The 23,242-nt window shown below is 41.6% G+C and overlaps 1 protein-coding gene across 1 annotated transcript in view; it reads left to right on the top strand.

The window, feature by feature from the left end:
- Positions 1 to 11,045: 11,045 nt before the first annotated feature.
- Positions 11,046 to 23,242, top strand: part of MELTF (melanotransferrin) — a 58,035-nt gene continuing 45,838 nt past the window's right edge. Inside the window, exons 1-7 of the mRNA XM_066605436.1 lie at positions 11,046 to 11,061; positions 11,747 to 11,901; positions 13,231 to 13,330; positions 14,926 to 15,108; positions 16,291 to 16,435; positions 18,661 to 18,725; positions 20,470 to 20,657. Coding sequence (XP_066461533.1) covers positions 11,046 to 11,061; positions 11,747 to 11,901; positions 13,231 to 13,330; positions 14,926 to 15,108; positions 16,291 to 16,435; positions 18,661 to 18,725; positions 20,470 to 20,657 — 852 coding nt within the window. The remainder of the gene's footprint in view (positions 11,062 to 11,746; positions 11,902 to 13,230; positions 13,331 to 14,925; positions 15,109 to 16,290; positions 16,436 to 18,660; positions 18,726 to 20,469; positions 20,658 to 23,242) is intronic.

Raw genomic sequence — 23,242 nt, 5'->3', positions numbered from 1 at the left:
CAGAACATCACCCACACAAAGAGAACCTTTGAATTCCTTATATCTGACTCTGATGCCCTTATGTCTGAATGCTGTCGTATCTTAGCATCTAAGGATTCTATAGATGGCGCAAAAAGCAAGGGTGATAATTTTGACATCACCGGATGGAGAGTGGGGTAGTTTAACCACCGTCGACGGGTTGGAGTAAGACTATGTATATTAGTCATGAAGGAGCCAGTAATATCAAATGCCCTAAGAGTCTCAAGCATAAAGGGCCAGCTTTAATCTATCAAGTGCTTTCTTTGCATCAAAACTAAGTAAAAGAGCTGGCTCCTTCCCCTGATGAGCTACTTCAATAAGGTCAATAGCACATTGGGTATTATCACCACCTGGATGAAAAGGGACAAACCCAACCTGAATACCTCCTCATAGAAGCTAATCAGATTGGTTTGACAGGAGTGATCTCTCATAAACCCATGCTGATATGGAGTTATACAGCCATTTTCCTTGAGGTACTCCAGGATAGCATCTCTTAGAAACCCTTCAATATCCACAATAGAAGTTATACTTACAGGCCTCTAGTTTCCAGGTTCACTTTTTGACCCATATTTGAATATTGGCACCACATTGGCTATGCACCAATCCAATGGAACAGACCCCATCACTATAGAGTCGGGGAGGCGTGTTATATGTGAAGTAGGATTCTGTAGCAAGTCGGTTACTAGGCTACTTTTCTTGCATGAGGCACCTTGCAAATAAATTGTATAATCCTGTGTTGAAAAATATGATTACATCCAATGTCAGAAACAGAGAATGGGTAGTAAGTACAGTAGAGAGAATGATACTACAGTATATATGTAGAGCAATCCGACACAATTATGCCCTGATTATAAATACTTCTGAAGCCTATGCACTATACAAGAATGTTCAAAGCAAAGTACTTTGCCCACAGAGTTGATACTTTAGTCAGCTTATACACCACTTACCTCAGTCAAGTGTGATTAACGTACTTAACACAGGTATTTTGTACTGTAAATTCCCACTTACAGAGATTGACAGGTACCTCTTATTGTTTTATAGGGGCTGTCTCACAACAGCCAATACCTGAAATGTAACCCAGCCACATCCCGAAGTTCCTGAAGTGTGGTGCAGCAGAGGATGCAGATGCACACCTTCACTTTCATTCACTTCAATGGGACCACTAGAGATAGTTCAACACTCAGCAATTGGCTGATGCAAGCAAATGTCTCTGTAACTGGCTGAAGGGCGGTCCAACCTGCTGCCTGTCACTGGCCATGTGTGTGTCCTGATCAGTGGGATGATGCATGCACTGTAGATGGTGACCATTGGTGACATGGCAGCCTATGATTTGCACAATGCATTCAAACTCCCAGGAGTACACGTGTCTATGACTTTATAAGCTCGTCATCCAAATGTACACCAGGCTACTTCACATAATTGCTCAGCTTACTTTTTGTATTCTTTACCTTTAGTTTTTTATTTCATCTAATAGCGCTCTAGCATATCTGTAAAAAGTTATATTTTATTTCACCCCCATTTTGTATATTTGTGAAGTTGTTCATAGAGATTATGATTGCTCTATTTTTTTGCTCTAGTTTGAAATTCCTCAGGTAGCATAATGCTATCCAGTATCTGGATGTGAATTGTACTCCACAATTCAAGATAATATGGAACGGAAGACCATGAAACGTGAAAATATTTGCAGCAAACATATGTCCCAGGCGGGGCACAGAAGGCAGAAAGGAAAAAGAAGGAAGTGATCCATCTTAGAAAACCTGTCTACTATCACCCAGATTACAGTGTTACCAAAAGAAGATTAGTAGAAGATGAAGTCTGTAGTGATGTGTAAGCAGGGTCACTGTGGGCTTGCGGTGGGTGGAGTAGTGTAAGGAATAACCTAAAGCGTTAAATGGTTGCCTTGGTGATGGATTGTGAGTTGCACCAAAAATTGTGCCAAAATTACCAAGTGTGTCAAAATTTGCACCAAATTTTGGCATTATAGGACTGAGCATGTTCCCTGGGAACCTTCTAGAGGAATGATGTTAGGACTCTGAAAGGTTTGAGAGCTGTGTCACAAGAAAGCAGGGCAGGGACTGTGATAGTAATTTGGAGGTGCTGCCAGAACACTTGAAGAGCAAGACACAATAGTCTGCAGGAGAGCTGACGCTTGGGAGAGAGAGCCTTTGACAGTAAGACTGGTTGGAAACTACAGTCGGTGCTGGATAGAAAACCTAGAGTCTGCCTTCTACCTGGAACTGGGAGAAGAGAGAAAGCAAGCATTGTATCCCCAACTCACCTGGACACCTGGACAATGATAAGGATTACAGGGAACTGTGGTTAAGGGACACTCTTGATCTTGGATTAGCTTGGGTCAGTTGAAGTGAGTACTCTCTCCCAAACATTGTAAGTGAGGCTGGCCTCAAGTTGACTATAAGTGTGCACACTCTTAGCTACACGAAAAAATATTTAACAGCACTGTTTTGTAGAATTGAAACTGTTCAAAGACTTGATTCTATGAACTGTGATATGACCACAAGTACACAAGCCGCTACAATAAGACACATCAGCTGGGGATTGAATGCTACATCCAAATGGACTGAGTTACTAGCAGCAAAGCATTAACCCCTAAAGAACATACTGTGTGTATTTAAGACTGATAGCCTGACAGCAATAATGATGCTGTTTTATACCCTGCTATTGTAAAGCACTGTCTATAAAGTGTTACTGTTTTCTTACAGAGCATAAAGTATTATTTACCTAGGATTATCTAGCGCTAGGGAATCTACGGTAAAGATGAGATTACTTACTTGTTATTTAAAGCTGCAAATAAACACTGCAAATTTTTGTCTGCTGCATCATATCCTGAATCTGCGATATCACCACCCATAACGGTAGTTCAGCTGGATGCTGAAGTGATAGCTTATTCCTAGCGCAGATTTTGAAAGGCGAAACGTTTTCTCTAATGTCTTTCTTAATAGTAGACCACTCCTAATGACAAAGAATAAACTTGTCTGTCCTCTTAACACCTTGATATCCTGCCATTTTAGAGTCATACCCCAAAGCTAGAATTTGGAACCTTTGTGCGTAAGAATGAAGATTTTTCCCAGGGTTATATCACATAGACGTGTGGTGTTAGCAGAGAGGATCTTTTGAGGGTCAAGGAGGAATTTACGTTCAAGACTGCCATCAGATGTGTCAAAGGACCTGGACAGAGCGTTAGCCTTGATGTTTGGCTCAGCAGAAACGAAATACAGCAAAAAGTTGAACCTGATGAAGAACAGTGGCCAGCGAGCTTGACAAGGATTCACATGTTCTGTGGATTTTACAAGTTCATAGCTTATTGGTTTCCTATCATATCATACATACAGGAGCTCTACTATGGACTCTATTTTGTTAAAGGGCCGCTGTGGCAAAAACACATTGTTCCATGCCTGCCCCCCTCAATTGATTGCCTGTCACAGTCTGGAGGTCTCCTCTGAGTATTCCAGTCTCTTCACTGCAGTGCAGCTTCCTGACTAAAAAATTTTAGCCTCAAGATAGTGGCTGTTAAGCATCACTTTCAGCTTCACATCTATTCCATAATGCATCAGCACAGTATTAGCTGAGGCTATACTATTATGCCTGCTAGTGGGACAGTTCAATTATCACTACCTTCTATATTCACCTTAGTAAGCTACAGAGCTTAAGTATATGGTCAGGAGGATGAGCTGTGATCTCCTCTATTATAACTGTGTGACAGGAGCTGTGTGATGATCATCAGAAACTGTAATAGGAGTGTCTTATGTCTGCCTCAACACAGTTACTGTGGTAGATCTATGTAATAGCATTGCACAAACTGTGATTTTGACTTGAAAATGAATGCATAACCCCAAGCAGATCTGAGCTCTTCAGAGCTGAGATTACATGAGGAAAAAAAGGTTGGGAGTTTCAGATAGAAAGACATAACTAACTAACCAAGGTAACACTAGCTCACTTATATATACTGCAGGGATACTTACATTAACTTACATAATTCCCCATTTTATGCACTGTGAACTGATGGTAGAAAGTTGTACATCACTTTAAAGTGTATTTGACTTCAGCATCATATTGTTAGTTTGACCATATCAATATTAAAAGAAACACCAAGTACTCCTGGAGATAAGGCCTACTGTATATGGTGACATATGGAGTCCCTAATACTCAGTACTATGGAGCCATAGTCACTCATACCACAGAAATGTTCTGTCCCCCAATAATGCTTCCAGGGCAGATTATCTCTTTAATATAGCACTCAAATTCCATTTGAACCCTACAGAAAAAAAAGCTTGGTATGCTCCTCTATTAAATTAGAGGGGTTATGCGGGTATGGTTTAGTTATTTGTATGCTTTCCTAACTTGGATTATAATATATAAATGTATATTCTCTGGTCAACAGTAACGTCTAGTGGCAAAGTTTGGGATATGTATCTGTTTTATCTTGCCTTTTTTTTCCATTAGCTTTATAGTCTTAATGATTATTGGCTGTGGTGGTCACATGGGTATGGACAGTCTTTTGTGGGAGGAAGTGATTAAGTTAGAGTGTGAGGGGAGGTACTGATAAAGTTGGAGTGTAAGAGACCTTGGTAGGGGAAATAGCAAATTAAGAGATTCCTTGTCTCTGTGGTGTTCTGTATCAGGCCCGAGGAAGGAGTGAGATCTGGTACTCGGGCCTACTCCATCACAAATCAAGATGTTGATTATCCCCGTTCTATGAGCAGTATCCGCTTAGAGACTGAGTTTCATGGTGCTTTTCGACTTCCTGGAATTGACTCACCAGGGAACTGTTTGTGGCCCAGTGTGACTACCACAGGCACCTCCAACCATAAGTGCGCATCTGCAGAGAGTATTAACATTGAGTTCCTTGTTTGTAACCACCAAACTGTTTGCTGACTTGTTGCCCATCGTTGTGATTAGAGAGTTATCATTGTTACAGAAACCTCTACGCATTAATTTACCCCTTGTTTTGAGGAGACTACGTAAGCGCAGTGCACAATACCAGTTATTGGAGAATAAACATTTTATTGAAGCAAGATGGCGTACAGCGCTATGATCATTTTATGGAAACCACTTTCAGCTGTGTGATCTGTACTATGTAACCTGTCCACCAACAGCTCTCATGCAGGGGTTGCCCAAGGAAGAGTTGTTTCCCATCAACCGGTACGTCTTGACAGACCCCGTAATGCCCACATGTCCTGCTTCACCAAACATCTGAGGGCCCCTTCTAAGTCCACTCCATCGACCCCAGGGGCCTTAAGAGGAACACAGGTGTACAGAGTAGAGGCTAGAAGTCTGTCTGCCCCATAATACCATTCCACATGGGTCTATTATCATAAGGCCTTACTTGTAGTCACTGAACTCACACACTTTTGTTTCCAACATGCATCCATATTTATTTTTAACTATTTTTTTAAACTTTAGATTACATTAGACATTCTTTCTTTGGAGTTTTTCTTACTTGATTATAAAGCTTTAATAAAAATGGGATTATAATTTTGAAATCTCACTCATTTTGCTTATTTTCTTGTTCTAAGCTTAGATCCAGTACATAATTTCTTCCTGAAGAGCATGCCAAAGAACTGTCATCACAGATATGACCAGAAATACTGTATATGGTGATCTTGTATCCCATGTTTATGTAGCTATGGGGTTTGCCATACCTGGCACATACCAATGTATGGTTATGAAAGAGAAATGGTGCCAGGATAGCAGGCATCTATAGGGTTCAGGAGGAGGAGCGATGGCAGTCGCCCTACCTTAATAGCCTGCAGAGATTTATGGCACAGCAGAGACAAAGGGGTTAACTCTTTACCAAAACTACATACAGAACATAAACCCACCACACTGGGAAAGTCTTGGGTACACTGCGTCTGCACCATTCCTGCATTCGTTGACAAGCAGTACCTCTATCTTTAGCAAAACTATCACTTGATGTCTTTTTTGAGAGAAACTACTTCCTTTATAGTGTACCAATGCTCATATGACTGTGCATGGTGGAGTTACGTCCTTGCAGTTTTACATTGCCTATGCTGTACCATCAGTTGGGGAATCTGTCACAGGGGTTGTGTTTGCATCCGGGCCACTAAGCTAGGGGGGCCTAGAGGCCCCTTTCGCCGCTGTGGCAGCTAGAGCTGCTGTCAGATGCCTCCATCTCCATGCTGTAACTCAGCTCCACTGTAGCAGACACTAACCAGGATGGACTTCCTCATTCACGCTGGTGCTGCCGGCTGAACAACCTGACTCCTCCCCCATATAAAATCCGCAGCGTAAGTTGACCTGACCTCAAATGAGGGGCTGGCAAATACACACTATTTGGGTCAGATTTTGATGCAGCAGATCCAAAACGTATGAATACACCATAAGGGCTCATTTAGATGACCTCATTTTCAGGCCATGTGCTGCCGGTGTATTCCATGGACAGCGCGCAGACCCATAATAGCCTATGAGGCTATGCACATGGTCAATTTTTCACACAGACTGATGGTCTGTGTGAAACAGATTGCTGCATGTCCATAATCTCCTTTGATTTCATGGCCAAGAATAGGGCATGCTGTGAATAGGAGCGTCCACGTGTTCGGTGATTTTTGTGCCCATGTGTATACAGCCTAGTAGTTAGAAATGTATGTGCTGAGAAGGAAAATAAAAGCCATGTGTCCTTAATGAAACAATGTTGTTTTGTCTATTGCTGTATAATCTCCAGCTGGACTCCCAGGGCTGTCATCAATAGTCCATTCCACCGGCTGGATCATGATGACATCTCTTTGATCTCACTGATTTCTTTATATGAGTCCTTTGTATCTATATCCATTTGTTGAATGAATGTTGCATATGGAAAAAAGTGGAGAACCACTAATGCAACTATTCTGTATTTAATGGTCTCTGAAACATTTTAATCTTACGTTTTCATTCATTTAGGGCTTCTTCAGATCAATGTATTTGCACATGTTTTTATAAAATATACGGGTGTAATATGCAGAGAATAGAACTGACTGATGTCAATGGGTTCTTTCTCACTGATGTTTTTGTTCGCATTTCGTGCACACGCAAAAAAATAGGACCTCCTCTATCCTTCTGAGAATTTGCACGGCAAGCATCCCATAGAAGTCTAATGTTCACGCAAATCCGCAATATGGTGCACAATTCTGTGAAGAATACAATACTTTTGGACCTCATTAGGCTAGTTAGCTTTTTAAACCAGGGAAGGGGTGTGTTGCGTGCGTGTGCACGTGGGCAAAAAAAGTACAGTTATATGCGCAGACACACTCAAATATGATGGACTGATGCAAGCGTATATGCGCATATGCTCATCTGAAGCCACCCTTAGGGCTCTTTCACATGAGCATATATCGGCCCCGTTTTCACGGCCGGCTGATATATGCTACTCATTGCATCAATTCAGATGGGCATATTCCTGATTCATAAAAACTGGAACTATCTTCCGTCCGGAATATGGCGGCGGCTCCCATAGACTCCATAGACTCCTATGGGAGCTGCTGGAGCACACTAGCTCCTGCCCCGTCCTGCCACCTTCCCTTGTTGACAGCCAGAGAGGAGGAGGCAGTTTAGCAGAGTTAAACTGTCTTCCCCCGCCTGACAGTATTCCCGATGCAGCATATAATCGCCACACTTGGCCACCTGAACAAGCGTTAAAACCTTTGTATTCACACATGCTGTAGACTTTGAATTGTTTGATCTTGTAGTGGTTGTTCGCCTATATAAGCTCTTGCATTAAAAAAAATAAAGTAAAAGGAATGCTAAAAAAACTCACAAGTGTTGTTTCATGGGTGCGCCGCCAATGATTTGGATTCACTGACTGATGAGGCTTTGATACCCCTTGAATATCACCTAAAACACCTGAATATTCTAACAATAGCCAATATGATAACATCAAAAGTGCTAACCACTATATTTACCTAGAATTAAAAGTGCTGGTCGCTAGGAGTCTCCCTTCCTGCTACCTTGCTGTTCACTGTCTATTGTCAAGTGAAATTTGTCTCCAGTAAGAAATAACAAGATGTAACACAGGAAGTGGAGGATGGTGATGACTTATGCCACCCATAGAAGTCTATGCAGATGGGAGGGGGAGGATGAGTGGGAGAGACTCGTACAGACGCTGCAGTAGCTAACTGAAAACCAGAAATACAGCTTGCAGAGATGAAAACTGGTGAAAATAGTTTGTATATATAGGATACAAGTCACATAATAGCCAGATACAATGTTATTACCTCATGTACACATGGCAGTTTATTCTGAATAGTCACCTAAAAGTTCAGGTACCCATTAAGCATTGTAATATGCGTGAGTATGCTATGTTAACATCAGGATAAGGTTAGAGCATATAAAAGGTTAGTATAACATATGGAGCAAGGAGAAGGTTGGCTGGATATAGTTTTACAGCTGATCTAACAATTTCTACCCCCGATGTCAGATGGAGGTAGTGTTCCATTGTATCGGGAGTCAGGTCACCCAGGTTTGATAGATGTATCCTTTGAGTACCTCACTTTTATCAAGGTTTAAGGTAGGTCCGCTACCTTCTTTATGTCCCAAAGGTCTGAGAGATGAGTCAGTCTAGCAGAGGATACCATAAGCAAGAGGTCATTGTGTTTCCATAATTATCTGTGCTTAGTGAGGGGAATGTTCTATAGGACAAATTAGGTAAGGCCGCTCCCACACATAAACGCAATTTTACTTTTGTTTGGGACACAGCTCCCTGCGGCCGACAGCATGTTTTAGTGCACCCTATAACCTATCATTGTGATGGCTGATGAGGTGCGCTAAACAGACAAATATAAAACAAACTTTGCTCGAAATTTGCGCCGTCCAGTGCCGCGATCGAGCGCATGTCTATGAGGTCCTATTGATTTGTGGTAAAAATTGCCTGTATGAGAGAAGCCTTATTCACAGAAAAATCAAAAATGGTGATAAGCGTTGGACCTGTCTAGTACCTCTAAATAGGTCAGTGAGCGGAGTATTTCCTCATCATCAGAGGATTTCCTAATCATTAGAGGTATACTAGAATCTCAGCTAATGTGCTGTAGGTATGTACAAATGTTTGGGCCAAAGTTATTTAATGATGTAGTGTATAAAAAGACCTAAACTATCCTACCAAAACTGTTTGGACACTCTTATTAGTATATCACCTGTTCTAAACCATGCTCTGTAAGATGCAGATCTTTGGAGGTGTCAGCCATACTTTGGGATGAGAACTGCACGCTCTTGGATATTCGGGTTATGTTGCTGCACACATGCTGTTCATCACAAAGCATAGTCCATTGGCCCATCTACCATGGTTCAATGAGCGTGGTCATTATACAGTTGGGCAATGGAAGTATGTTCTATGGAATGATGAATCACACTACTCCATCTACAGATTAGAGGCCTGGGGGAACACATTTTGTCTGAGTGCGTTATGACAAGTTAACGACTGAGGGTTCCATTATGGTCTGGGAATGTTTTACATGATATTCTAGACAATTATGTGCTGCTGTCAATGGGCCAATACTCTGGAAATGATCAGCAATATTTCCAACAAAAGAATGTAGGTACGAAAAAGGATATGGATGTTCCAGGATTGGATGGGCCTGCATGAAATCTTGACCTGAACCCTACTGAACATCTTTGGGATGAACTGGAACTTTGGGTCAGGAAATATGAAAAGCATCTATCTTCTTTGAGAGAACTCACCAGTCATTTGCATGGTGAATGGAGGGAAATAAAAGCTAAAGTGTATTAAATGTAAGTGTGCATTGACATGGATGAGAAAATCATACATGTTTTGTGCATTGTAAGTTGCATGAAAATACAGCCCATTATTTGTAATTTACATAGGTAACTTTTCTCTCAAAACGATTCTGCAACTCAAAACAATTGCGACAAGTTCACACAAAAATAGAACATGTAGATGTACAGTCTCCCACACATCACACAGCACACGTAAGGAATGTCTATATGCGGTGCGATGTGAGGCGCATCTGAGAATGTCGAGTGCGACTCGCTGTGGCCTGTGTGAATGCACCCTGAATAGAAAGTATACGACGGACAGTATCTGATATCAGTAGGTCCCCACTAAGGGCGGGCACACACAACCGTACAGGAATTGCATATTACGCAGCCTTCGTAAGCCCGTGCGATATGCTTTACCTTGCAAGCAATCAATTACGTTGCCTTAGGTATTTTCGATCATATTAGCGTGTCGGAAATAGGACACAGAATATTCTATTTTGCTGTGTATATATGTGAAATAGAGCCAATTGTTCTCTTCTGTTACATATATACCCACAGCCCATACGCAATTACATTGTGTTTGGGCTGCGGGTATACGCATCATCACTAAGCGATAGTGCGGGAAATATAAACAAAAAAAGCAGGTGTACTGTGCATCACCTGCGTGAGTATACGGTCATGTGCAGGACAATTTTGCCGTCTTATGAGGCCATAAGCAGGGTCACGCTGTGGGAGCCCTATGGCATTTTACACTTATGGCCATGTCATTCAGTGTTAATGAAAACAAAGATCTGGTACCGTGTTAGCCAGTAGAGCAAAATGTGATTGTTCTCAGCAAGAGAAATAGATTACGTCGTTTCTCTTGCTGAGAACAATCACATTTAGCTCAGTGTTAGTATTAACAGATATGTACTGTAGATAAATACTTGCTCAGGTGTCCAATTGCTTTTGGCAGTATAGTGTATTTGTGTCATGGTACCAGGGAAAGCAGGAGTCAGGGGTCCCTGCAACGTAGCCCACAACCCCTGTCCCTGCTTACTTGCCTCCACTCCTGGCTAACCCCAGGCGGGCAACTGGGCGACGGTCCCTACACTGGCTAGGGGAAATCCACAATTCCTGGAAACAGAAAACAAATGGACAGACAAACAGACAACCACAGCGAAGCACAAAGGGAAAACCGCAAACCAGTCCAGGAGCAAGCCAAGGGTCAAGCACGAAAAGTCAGTCGGAAAAACGCAGTACAGGCAGGAGGAGACGAAGTCAGGTCAGGGGAAAAGCCGAGGTCAATACACTAATAATCAGGAATGCAGCGTAACCCTGGTGAGTGAAAGGAAGCCTATTCAAACACTGGCAGTGACAGGAAGAAACTGAGGGGTTTAAATGCTGCCAGAGCTCCCGCCCCAGAAGCTGATTGGGGCAGAGCACCTGACAGCAGCAGGATAATCAGAGAGTGCTGGGAGAACCTCCCTCAGCACTAGCAGACCCAACTAGGTTAGAGGGGATGCCGCAGACTGTCATGGCAACAGGAACGCGGCGCCAGTCAGCCGCCGCCACATTCCTAGCACCTCCGCGCCGTATAAGAGCCAAGCGGCCAGGAGTAGTGACCAGCGTCGGAGTCCCCCTGCGCCGCACACCCACCGCAGGGGCGAGTGTCCGCCGTGCGGGCACGGTGACCCCAATATCCGCCCATCCTGACAATGTGCTCTTCTTGACTTATGACATTTAGACTTACGAGCATTCTTGGGGCTATGGAAGAAACAAGGGCATTGGTTGTGGCCGCTACTGCTTTGCAGATGTTTCTAATTGGCCATTATTACTTTTTTGTGTTTACGTTCACTTGGTTTTGGCCAAAAGTATGGATGCAAAATACTGACTGACCTAAACAGCGTTGTGTGAAAGTAGACCTAAGTGCAATTTAGTAGTATGAATCCAAAACAACACAACGCAATTATCAAATTGGACAAAAATATATGAATCTGATTGTCTGCACAATGATTTTTTTCAGTCTTTTGCCTAAATGAAATCCGATGGTGTACAGTCTCTGAAGCAGAGAAGAACAAATGCAATGACATGAAAGCATCCTTTGCTGAAGCAAAGATTGTCCCTGCTTTGTCCTGTGTCGAAGGAACTTCACCATTAAACTGTATGAAAATTGTGCAGGTGAGTGGATCCCTCTATGAAAATACCCCAACATTACTTCCATAAGGAGGTTCTTATTGCACCTAAAATAGTCCTTACAGGGGATCTCCACTTTGTCAAATCACTTTGTATTAGAAGGGTCTCAACAATGAGCAGATCATATTCACACAGCTAATATTCTTGCATCAGTTCTTTCCCTTTTTATTCACATGAGCAATTTTTCACTCCGAACAATGGTCCTATTTTCAAGAATTTCGGAGATCTAATAAGGTCCGCTGTTTTGGGTCTTGATTCGATTATAGAAGGTATTTAGATACAATATACGATGTAGCCAAATTCTTGCTGGTGTTCTATGCAGTCTTCAAAATGATCAATCTAATGTTTTCTCTATGAGCACTAGCACTAAGATGTTTCTTGATACTATGTAACTGCCGTGTTATATGTGTTAAGACATGTGGGAAACTCATTGTTTCTTGTCATTTCACTTTAGACACTTTCTTATTTTCTCTTTTATTATTTGTACAAGAATATAACAGAACATTGCACAATGTTATTTGTTTAAAAAAATCAATAAAAACAGATGATATATAAACTCACAATACAGTTCTAACCCTTTCATCACATAACTCCAACAGATTGCCAGGAAGTAAACAAATGTTGCTTCCCATTCAATGACTACAAGCTGAGATAGAGAAAACTTTCATTAATTAATACACAAAGTATATTCCAAAAGTGTATAACTTTTTATTGTGTAATGAATAAACTTTATTTTCTGAAACGCGAATAGTCCATTAAATCTAATGACTTTTCTTTAGCTAATTATGATTAGGATGGTACACAATTACTGTTGTTTGCACTAGTAGAAGGAAAAATCCTCAGTTTCAATAAGTAAATAAAAATGTATCATTTTATATGATGTGCAAACAGTCGCCTTACATATCTGGTAGACAATAGAGATGAGCGAACGTACTCGGTAAAGCACTACTCGTCCGAGTAATGTGCTTTATCCGAGTATCTCCCCGCTCGTCCTGAAAGATTCGGGGAGCGCCGCTGCTGACAGGTGAGTTGCGGCGGGGAGCAGGGGAGAGCGGGCGGGAGAGAAGGAGAGAGAGATCTCCCCTCCGTTCCTCCCCGCTCTCTCCTGCAGCTCCCCGCTCCGCGGCGCTCCCCGAATCTTTCAGGACGAGCGGGGAGATACTCGGATAAAGCACATTACTCGGACGAGTAGTGCTTTACCGAGTACGTTCGCTCATCTCTAGTAGACAAACTATAATGTTTTTAGAAAACAAAATAAATATCCTATATTCTCACATGAGCTGCACCTCACCCTCGTTTTATATTCTTGTACAGGATAATAATGCAGATGCTGTAACTCTCAGTGGCACACTCACATATAGAGCTGGCACATCCTACAACCTAAAGCCCGTGGTTGGAGAAGTATATGATCAAGGTCAGTGTCACAACACTCTCACTCACTCTCTATCATCTATCTATCTATCTAGCTATCTAGCTATCTATCCCATATCTATCCCATATCTATCTATCTAGCTATCTATCCCATATCTATCTATCTATCTATCTATCTATCTATCTATCTATCTAGCTATCCCATATCTATCTATCTATCTATCTATCTATCTATCTATCTATCTATCTATCTATCTATCTATCTATCTATCTATCTATCTATCTATATATCTAATCTATCTATCTATCTGTCTATCATGACACAGGATGAGTCACACTCAGATCATCATCTTTTCCTCATAAGATTGGTGGCGTTACACTCAGGCATGAAAATTACAGCATAGTTTCACCAGCATTTACTAATTTATTTCTAGCTTTCAGCACAGCAGTGTTCACATTGTTTTACAGACTCTACAGTGTAGGACATCCCCACACCCATTCTGGGTGCTCTCCTTGGGGAAAGACAATGCCATCCCCCCGACCCACTCACCCCCTAGGTATCCCCACACACTTTTTGGGTGCTCTCCTTAAGAACACATGACACCACTTCTGACCTACTCCATAGGCCCCTCACAGACTAAGCCAGAAGTCTGCTGCACACTGAGGAGGGGCAATCACCCCAAAACAGTCTGTCTGTGCATGGTTTTTTGGCTTGGTTTCATATTCCCAATCATTGTTAAGACTTGTTATAAATCACTTTGAGTTGAAGGAATGCTGCCATCCAATAGATAGCACTGTAGATGTATTTTTCCATCTTTCTTATTTGCATGGGTATCAAAATAAAACACCTGGCCTTCTGGCCTCTAACTAAACACTATACAGCAACCTAACTACCAGGCTTAATGCCACAGAACATCAGCAGTGGTTTGGTTGCACACTTTCAAAGAGTGTCTATGTGTGGCTTCCACCGACCCTCCTTGGCAGCCTGCTTCCTCACAGGAATAGGAGCAAGTTCTTTCCCTACCAGATAGACTTTCTTACAATCTGTACAAAAAAAGATAAAATAGGTCAGCACTTCCCAATAGAAATCCATAGGTGCACGTTAAACCATGGCTGTAACATACAATAGAAGCAGAAACCACAAAACGGCAACAGAACTCATAATATATTTGCTATCAGAAATATGCATACCAATAATAAATATTCTAACCAACCACAATAAATAATACAAGGTTCTTGGTATATAATTTGATCAAATCATATGGGCCCATCTACCAATGTCCAGGTGACCAAGCTATCAGATGGGTCCTAACGCTAATAGCGGGTGGTTTATTCTTAACCTGGGAAAGATGGGTACCTACCTCTAAGAATGCTCCTCTCTTGGGACTAAGCCTACAAATAAAACCAGGGAAGGTAGAACAGTACATACAATATTAAACTAATAAACAATTTGAATAGGATTAAAGGCCCTGTTCACAAGAGCTTACAATCTATGATGAAGTAAGGAAACCTCTATTAACATATATTTTCCTGTATATAGAATCCTGTTTTTTCTTATCAAGCGTCACCCAAATACAGCTGGTATTTTTTTTTAGACTGAAAAAATGTGAAGTTTTATGTAGATAATACTACCTACAGGTGTGGGGACCTCCTACTATGCTGTGGCTGTTGTCAGGAAAAATTCCACTATCACAATAAATAGTCTGAAAGGCACGACATCTTGCCACACTGGCTATGAGAAGACTTCTGGATGGAACGTTCCAATTGGGTATCTCATTGATAGTGGCCGCATGTCTGCTGTAGCCTGTGACATACCAAAAGGTAAGAATAAATACATAATTTCGGATCAAAATAAGAAATAAAGGGACAAAGTGAACAAGGGACAATTGTGATGCGCTTAAGTTCCTGACGCTCCTGTACTTTCACACGGGAGCCATAATCCCTTACTAAATGGAGGAGGAGAACGCCAAAGATCTCTTGTGGCCAATTATCTCCATTCATAGTAAACAGGCAGTCCTTCATAGATGAACAACTGCCTGTTTACATGGGCCGATATCATTCGTTTTTTATGCCTACATTAAACAAACAAAGAATGATAAGTGAATGAATTATTGTTTGTTTGATCATTGGCCGTTTACACTGAATGATCGTTGTTCATTTTGCACGATCCAACGACTACCTGTCGGTGAACATGCAGTGTGCTGTGATTCTTACGTGTAAAGGTCGAGAGAAGGGCCGGATGGTTAGGGGTGGACATGTGGAAAACATATGGCTGCACATGGGTACAGGGGCAGCTGTCTCACTAACCACATTGAACTCCAAGCCTCCCTGCAATAGGGCACATGTAGGGGGGATGTGAGTGGTCTGACTGCCGGGGTCCACATATTCGGCAGCTGACTGGCAGGACAGGAACTGGAAAGGCAAAGTCTCTGCTTGGTAACATTTTACCAACAGCAATGAATCACAATAGCATGGCTGATAAGTTATTTCACTTGTAGCAAAGTTATAGCAATAGTCTGAATGCAACACAAAGTACCATATTTCCAGGCAGCGGAGGTAGATGGGGTAGCATTCCAGGGATGGCTGATACCAAGTGGAGATTAGTGGTATTTTGATAGCGGACGTCCAGCATTCTCTTTATAGCAATGGCCTCCTTCCAGGAAGAAACTGTATTCCCTTTTTCTTCTGTGTGGAACCTGTACATCGAGCCCCACAGGTGGAGCAGAATACGGAGTATCCGTACAGCATAAGAAGAGAGCATCAAATGCTGTGTCCTGTCCTCTCACAATATCTTCCATGACTGGCCCCAGAAACTAATAAGCCCGGAAGCGTGAACCCTTCGCCACCTCCTGGCTCCACGCCCAAATACCTTAAAAGTACAGCAGTACATTAATAACAATCTAAGTATATATACGTCAAATAAAACTATAATGCAAACAACAGGAGGGCACCCAGCTACACTTACAAGTTGTCATTCATACCTTGTGATATTTCTGCCCGCAGGAGTGAGCGATTTCTTTTCCCAAAGTTGTGTACCTGGAGCTGAAAATTTTGCTTACCCCTCTCTCTGTGGTCTGTGCAGTGGAAACAGCAGTAGTGGAACTCAATGTGGGAAGGATAAGTACCAGGACTATGATGGGGCCTTTCGGTATGCACAAACTGAACTTTTATATAATGAGAGAACATGTACAGAATGAAACATTCATGAAGTTCTAAATGGTTAGGAGCCTCATTAAAGTCAGGCTCTATCATTGCAGACACTAATGCTACATTTACACGGGACGACTGTCTTCTAAACGACTGCACGAGCGGATGATGTCACCGCTAGCTGTTTAGACTCATGCAGAGCGTTTACACAGGCAGATCACCGCTGTCTATCCCTAGCTTCTCGCTTCACATAGAATGTGAAGTGCTGAGCGTGGAGCATTTACGTGCAGCGAGAAGTCAACGATTCAGCGATGATTTTTATGCTGATTGAAAGTGAGCGACAAATGAAAATTAAATGAATAGTAAATGATGTTTTGTCTTTAGATCTAATGATTATCGCACATTTTCTTTTATTTGAAGGAATTTTACGCAATAATCATTCTGTGTAAATGGCCATTTAAATGGACCTCTACTGATGGCATCATTAAACAGTGACAAACACACTAATTCCTGCAGTCCGTCACTTATTGGTCAATGTTTAAAGTTTTCAAGTACTTACACATTTATCCCGCAGTGCCCAGTGGGAGATAGGTCCACCTCAATCATGAGGCGCTGCTAACCCGGCCAACCACCAAGACTGACTGTTTTCTAGCTAATCACCAAATGTAGGTGTTTGTCTGCAGCAAGCTGACATTCTACAGCCTAATATGTGTCCTGGCCTGTGACTCACAGATACATACCTGGTTACAGTACGGTTATAAGCTGTGCTTTCTAGCCAGCTAACATGAACATCAGTTGACCAGAGCAGATATTCATCTTGTGGAAGCAAACCATGGAGTTTCCTATGAAAACAGAGATCTTAAAACCATGAAGAATACATACAAACAGTACATTGGAAAATTGTAGAATTTTGGATCACACAAAAAATTCCATTATTGGCTGAAACTGGAATATGCCTTTACTTTCTTTGAGAAGTGAGGTTAGTTACTGATATAATAAAATAATTGACCTAATGAGCTCTGTGTTAGTCCTATGGGTTATCCTCTGATACTTTTGCCCTGGTAAACATTACAAAGGGCCTTTTACACAACCCGCCAATCAGGCACAAATGTTCGCCTTATAATTGGACTGTGTAAATGTGCCAACGATCAGCCGATGAATGAGTAAATGCTCATTTGTTGGCTGATCAGCTCATTTATGCGAGTATATAAATGTTTGCTGGCTAACTACACATCTCCCTGTGTGAATTGAGAGATGTACAACCAACCTTACAATAGCAGTATGGGGTTGAATGATCCTTCGTCCTCATACAGCAGATTATCTATAGCTCTGACCGACAAGCTCAGTAGAGTCAGTGCTCGTTGCACAGGGAGATGATCTACCTGCAGCGACCGGGGGTCAGGCCTTGGGTCGGGATGACAGCAGGGAGCACGATGATGGGTCACGATGGCTCTACTGGCTCCTCTCGGATGCATCCCAAAAACGTGGCCTGGAGGTTAAGTTAGTATCTGTGCCAGTTCACACGACGCCAGTGTCCCTTCCAAGCAAAGAGTCATTAAAGTCAAATAGACGAGTCCACAGCCAAAAGGGTTGCTTTAAACCGAGGCACATGGTTCTTTACTAAATGTTTCCAACCTTGATTTTCCAAGAATAACACAGCGACAGTTCTTGACATAACAGCTTTGGCATCCTTCTTACAATCTCCAACATTTACATTCGAAATGACACTTCTTTCATGGAATACAGTCCTCACCAGTCTCAGTTATCTGATGCGAGTTCCTTGGGGGAGCGCATCCCACAGCTCACTGGGATTGGCAAGGCCTGGGCTTCAGCCTCCTGCCTACATGGTTTCCTTCACCCAACTACCTCTCACTACCACCTTTCTTCTTCTCACTCTAACCACGCCTCCAAACTCTACTAGCACCAATCACACCACACAGAGCAGGTTAAAGAGAACAGACACATAGACACCACCAAGTTTGGTGAAACCAACACAAGACATCAACCCAACATTGACCCAAACAAAGACAATACACATAACTACACACAGTCTATTACACTTAACAGAACAAACACATAAACACCATAGGAGACAGACATTGAAGTGCTGGAGGGAGCCTTACTCTGGGGCACTACACTACTGATGTAAAAAGACCCTAAATTCCATCAAAAAAAAATTAAATTTTTAATACATAGCAACACTCTTTATCTTATTTGCTTTTCTAGGTGTCTCGTGGATGGAGGGGATGTGGCTTTTGTAAAGCACAGCACAGTGCTGGATAATTCAGATGGTATGTCTTTATTAACTTCTGAATCAATTTTAAATAGGTGTTCAGGCTAGACAGGTATAATGTGTGTTTAACAGGATCCAAAGGAACAACTGAAGGAAGCTAGTTATGCAACAGGGGAGATGTAAGGGGCATAATATAGATGCTGCCAGGTACTGCACCACCTTAGCAAAAGTATGAACTGTCTTATAATTTCCTATGTCCTGGACTGCCAAGTTTCTAGTTACAATAACTAGGTCTATCATGTTTAGCATCAACATACTGTTCTTGCTGTCTTTGCCATGTTATGTGCTAACTAAACTTATTTGCAAGTATTGTGAAGTCTAAATAGTTAACCCTTTCCAATCTACTGTCTAACGTCTGAAGACAATATAATTTAAGGCTACACAGCTCCGATGTTGGAAGACGTCTGTCGGGGTTCTCTTACTGTATATTGCCAACCTCTCTGCTATCGGAGCCTATCCAACGTGTCACCTCATGCAGTACTGGCTTTAGCCAGCATATAGTGCCGTTGTATAACGGCAGAAAAAGAGTAAGACCCCTGGCAAAACCAGGATACAAATTGGATTGGAAAGGGTTAATTATTATGTCATGATGTTGGTGATTGGTCCTGTGTAGCAGGTGTGGATGCTAAGTCTAGAACCACATGGTTCTGTCAAGAGCGGAGTTTGAGACTATAATTGGGGCTGCTTCGAGTGCCTCATGGTTGTTGTGATGCAGTGGCAAAGTGTAGCAATGTCAGTAGACCCAAAACTGACTACAGTACAAAAGTTTTCATATACTTTCCTGTGAAAATGGAGTTGGCTTAAAGACCCATAACGGTCGAAACGTCGTTTATATGGAGGAATAAAGAGACAATTTTATGTGCACCTTATCTGCTGTCACGGATGTTATATATATTGGAGATAAGTACTGTGAGTCATAGGCTTTGACTCGTATTGGTGACGCTGCATATGGACTTTGATGTCCTGTTCTATTCTTTCATACACTGAGTGCTGTTGGTGATACCACTGTGAGGATTTTGAGTCGACCCAAAACTGACTGCAGTACGAAAGTTTATGTATACTTGCCTGTGAAAATGGAGTTGGCTTAAAGCATGTATATTGCTAACTCTAATGCCCTAATATCCTATGGGTGGTTATCCACAGCTCCGGCCTCCTGGACTGTGGCCTTGTGTGTGAAGCTGTGGCCTGGGTAGAGTCCCATTCGGCAAGCATTCTTGGTAAGGTGGGACAGTTTTGGACCACTACCTGAAGTCTGCAATGTGGGTTAGTTAAGTTGTTGGACATAACCTGTTGCCTTGTGTTCTGTTTAGAGACTGTATCTGATAATGTAAGATCTCTGCACAATAATTGTAACCAATAGGCTTCGTTCCCTCTGAATACAACCATTAGCTGTGTGCCCCAGTAAGAGTCTGTTACTTGTACTTTGTATAGTAACTTCCTAGTTCTGTGCCTTGTATAGAATCTGTAACCAACAAGCTTGTACTCATTGTCAGTGTAAGGCCCAATGTCCACTTGCACGCACGGATTCCACTGCTGAATCCCACAGCGGACATGGAGAGGAAAAGTCATTTTCTTATTTTAGAGTAAAATATTTGTATCTCAACATTGTATTTTGATAAATTATCTGAAAAAACATTTCTGTGAATAGGTAAAAGCACAATATTAATTTAGGGGAAAAAAACGTGTTTAATTTGTAGAACTGTATACAGATAAATTCTTCCTGTTTATTTTATATAATTTAGGCAAACAATCAGCTTCTTGGGCAAAGGATATCCTGTCCTCAGATTATCAGCTGCTGTGCCGGGATGGTACCCGTGCGGATGTCACTGAATGGAAGAGGTGTAACCTGGCCAGGGTGCCAGCTCACGCTGTTGTGGCCAGATCTGATGTGGATGAATCTCTTATTTACAAGATGCTACATGAAGGCCAGGTGGGACATAGTAAAGAACACCTTTTTTACAGGAACCATCACCTGAAATCTTTTGAAGTCTCTTTTTATGAAAAAAATGAATAATTGCTAAGAAATAAATATTTTTGCAAATATGTCATTTAAAAAAGTATACAAAAACCTTTCTAGGTGCGTTGTACATGAAATTCCTCTGAATGATGTCCTGGCATTCCTCTCGTCCTCCCAGCATACTCCACGGCAGCGTTCCATTTCATACCATGAGATCTGGCTTTGTCCAAAACAGCCTTATTTACTGAATTAATACAACAGTTATAGAACAGTATTTATGCTTATAGACACGAACTGCTGTATTAAAGGGATAAACTAGTGGTGACCTATCCCCAAGATAGGTCAGTGCAGGCACAGCTGAAAATTGACAGCTCTGTCTTCATTGCAGCAGCCTTGGTTGTTTATGTACAATAGGCACATCTCTCACTGAATTCATTGGGAGCTGTGCCTACATTATTAACCTGAGCCTCTCCACTACAACCCCTACTGATCAACTATTGATAACTATTGCTAGTCCTGGAAAATCCCTTTAAGTCAGTAATTCAGAAAAACTCAAAAGTATTTTACAAGATAGGCTGCCTGTCCACAGGCGTTGCAAAGCAGATAAGCTAACCACAGAGAATCACGGCAATTCGCAGCATGCTACGAATTGCCGATCATGAGCGGAGAATCGCAGTGATTCTCTGCTTGTGGACAGGCAGCTGCGCTTTCCATAGCAACGCTATGGAAAGCGTTCACTGCATTCTCCGCGGCCGGATAATCGACGCTAGGGAACGCAGTGAACATTCGCCCGTGGACAGGAGTCTATATCTGCATATTTCTAAATGCAGGAAATATAGGAAGTTAGGTCATTTGGATATTCAGCAGAGGGAACTTACAAAACTTTTTCTACCCTTTTTTTTACCTTTTTGTGCTTCACTCAGCACTTTTCTAAATATGGGAAGGCTGTTGCCAAACAATAGTGGGGCCTCCATAGACCAAGACATGTACTAAAATTAATGACTGAGGCCAGATTCACATGAGCATATGCATATTTGCGCGTGCATCTTTAACTGAACTTTTTGCATGCGCAAATTGTGCACATTTGCGTGCACATAAAAATACACACCGATGCTCTTAGCCATTTAAAAGGCCAATTAGTTTCATGATTCCAAAATGTTCTTTTTTCCTCCGCAAATGTGCAGGAAAGTAGAGCATGCTACGTATTTTTTTCACGACGGAATTCTGCATACAAAAAATGCGCTTGTGAATAAACCCATTGAACGCTGCGCAGATACTTTTGTGTGAATCCAGCTTTATAGCTGGCATAGATTTCACATTCTGGCAGACAGACTGGCCAAACGTGCTACTTTTAAGAGGCGTGTGCCTATTATTACACTGTGGATATTGGTGTGGATATACACTACAATCCACATCAAAATTCTCACCATTTGGTTCTGGTCTTGACACTGATTTTGACATGGATATGCACCATCATTTAGTCCTTCAATTGAGGGCTTAAACAAATGGGCAGTTTTTGTCCCATTTTGCAGCCGCGAAAGTCAAGGCTGCAAAACAGGACGCAACTAAACCATTGATTTCACAATAGAGTGGAGTTGGAATAGTAAAAAAAAATAATAAAATAAACCTGGTTCATGCACTAATATGCTTTGTAGCGGCGATTGTATTAGCGCATGTATCCAACCGTTTAAGCCCTGAAAGTGTGAAATCTGCTGCAGATCAGCAGCAAAATCTTGGTGCACAAATTCCATACCAAATCAGCTACATGTGGATTGCTATGCTTATGCTGCCTTTTGCATCTATGTGAGCATCTTATGTATCCAGTGTGGACCTTGTCTGCTCAGATTAATTGTGCACTTTACTAATCTTATCTTGACAGGAATTTATATATGATATGCACTTTATTGAGAACTAAACATATCAGTTAGTTGGCTGGATATGACATTGTTTTTTTTTACTTGATGGTCACTTTACTGAGTGAGTATAATGGGTTTGATAGCTGCCTTAAAATGGCATCTTAGGGCACTTTCACATGGGGACCTACGCATGCAAATATCACGCGCGTAATAACCCTTGCAGCTATTAGAATCAATGGTTTCCTATGGGAACGTTGAGATGTTTTTGGCGCATCAAAAATTCTTTCATCTGAATGTTCCCATAAGAAACCATAGGCTCTAATAGCAGCAATTTTTTTACACACGTGATTTTTGCATGCGTATGTCCCCCATGGCCTAAAGAGGCCTAAATGTATAATAATAACACTATCCACACAATAATTGAATAGTAAATGCAATTAGATTAATAAGTGGTTTAACATTGCATGATATATAATTTTGGATATGCACTTTATTAATAAGTAAATATTATAAGTAGCTGGTTAACATAATATCTTTTTTTGCTCATTGGCCCTCTGGTGCACTTCATGGATTCTTAACGAAGTATATAGTTGTATTTTCTGCATAGCTTTGTTCCTTCATATATATACTGGGAGTAAATGGAATTTGCTATACCCCTGATGTACATATGTAGTTAATATAGAAGTGATTTCTCTTGATCCT

Source organism: Eleutherodactylus coqui, chromosome 1 (assembly GCF_035609145.1).
Source record: "Eleutherodactylus coqui strain aEleCoq1 chromosome 1, aEleCoq1.hap1, whole genome shotgun sequence".
NCBI lineage: Eukaryota > Metazoa > Chordata > Amphibia > Anura > Eleutherodactylidae > Eleutherodactylus > Eleutherodactylus coqui.
The sequence above is the reverse complement of the archived record's forward strand: the minus strand, read 5'-3'. Positions and strand labels throughout refer to the sequence as shown.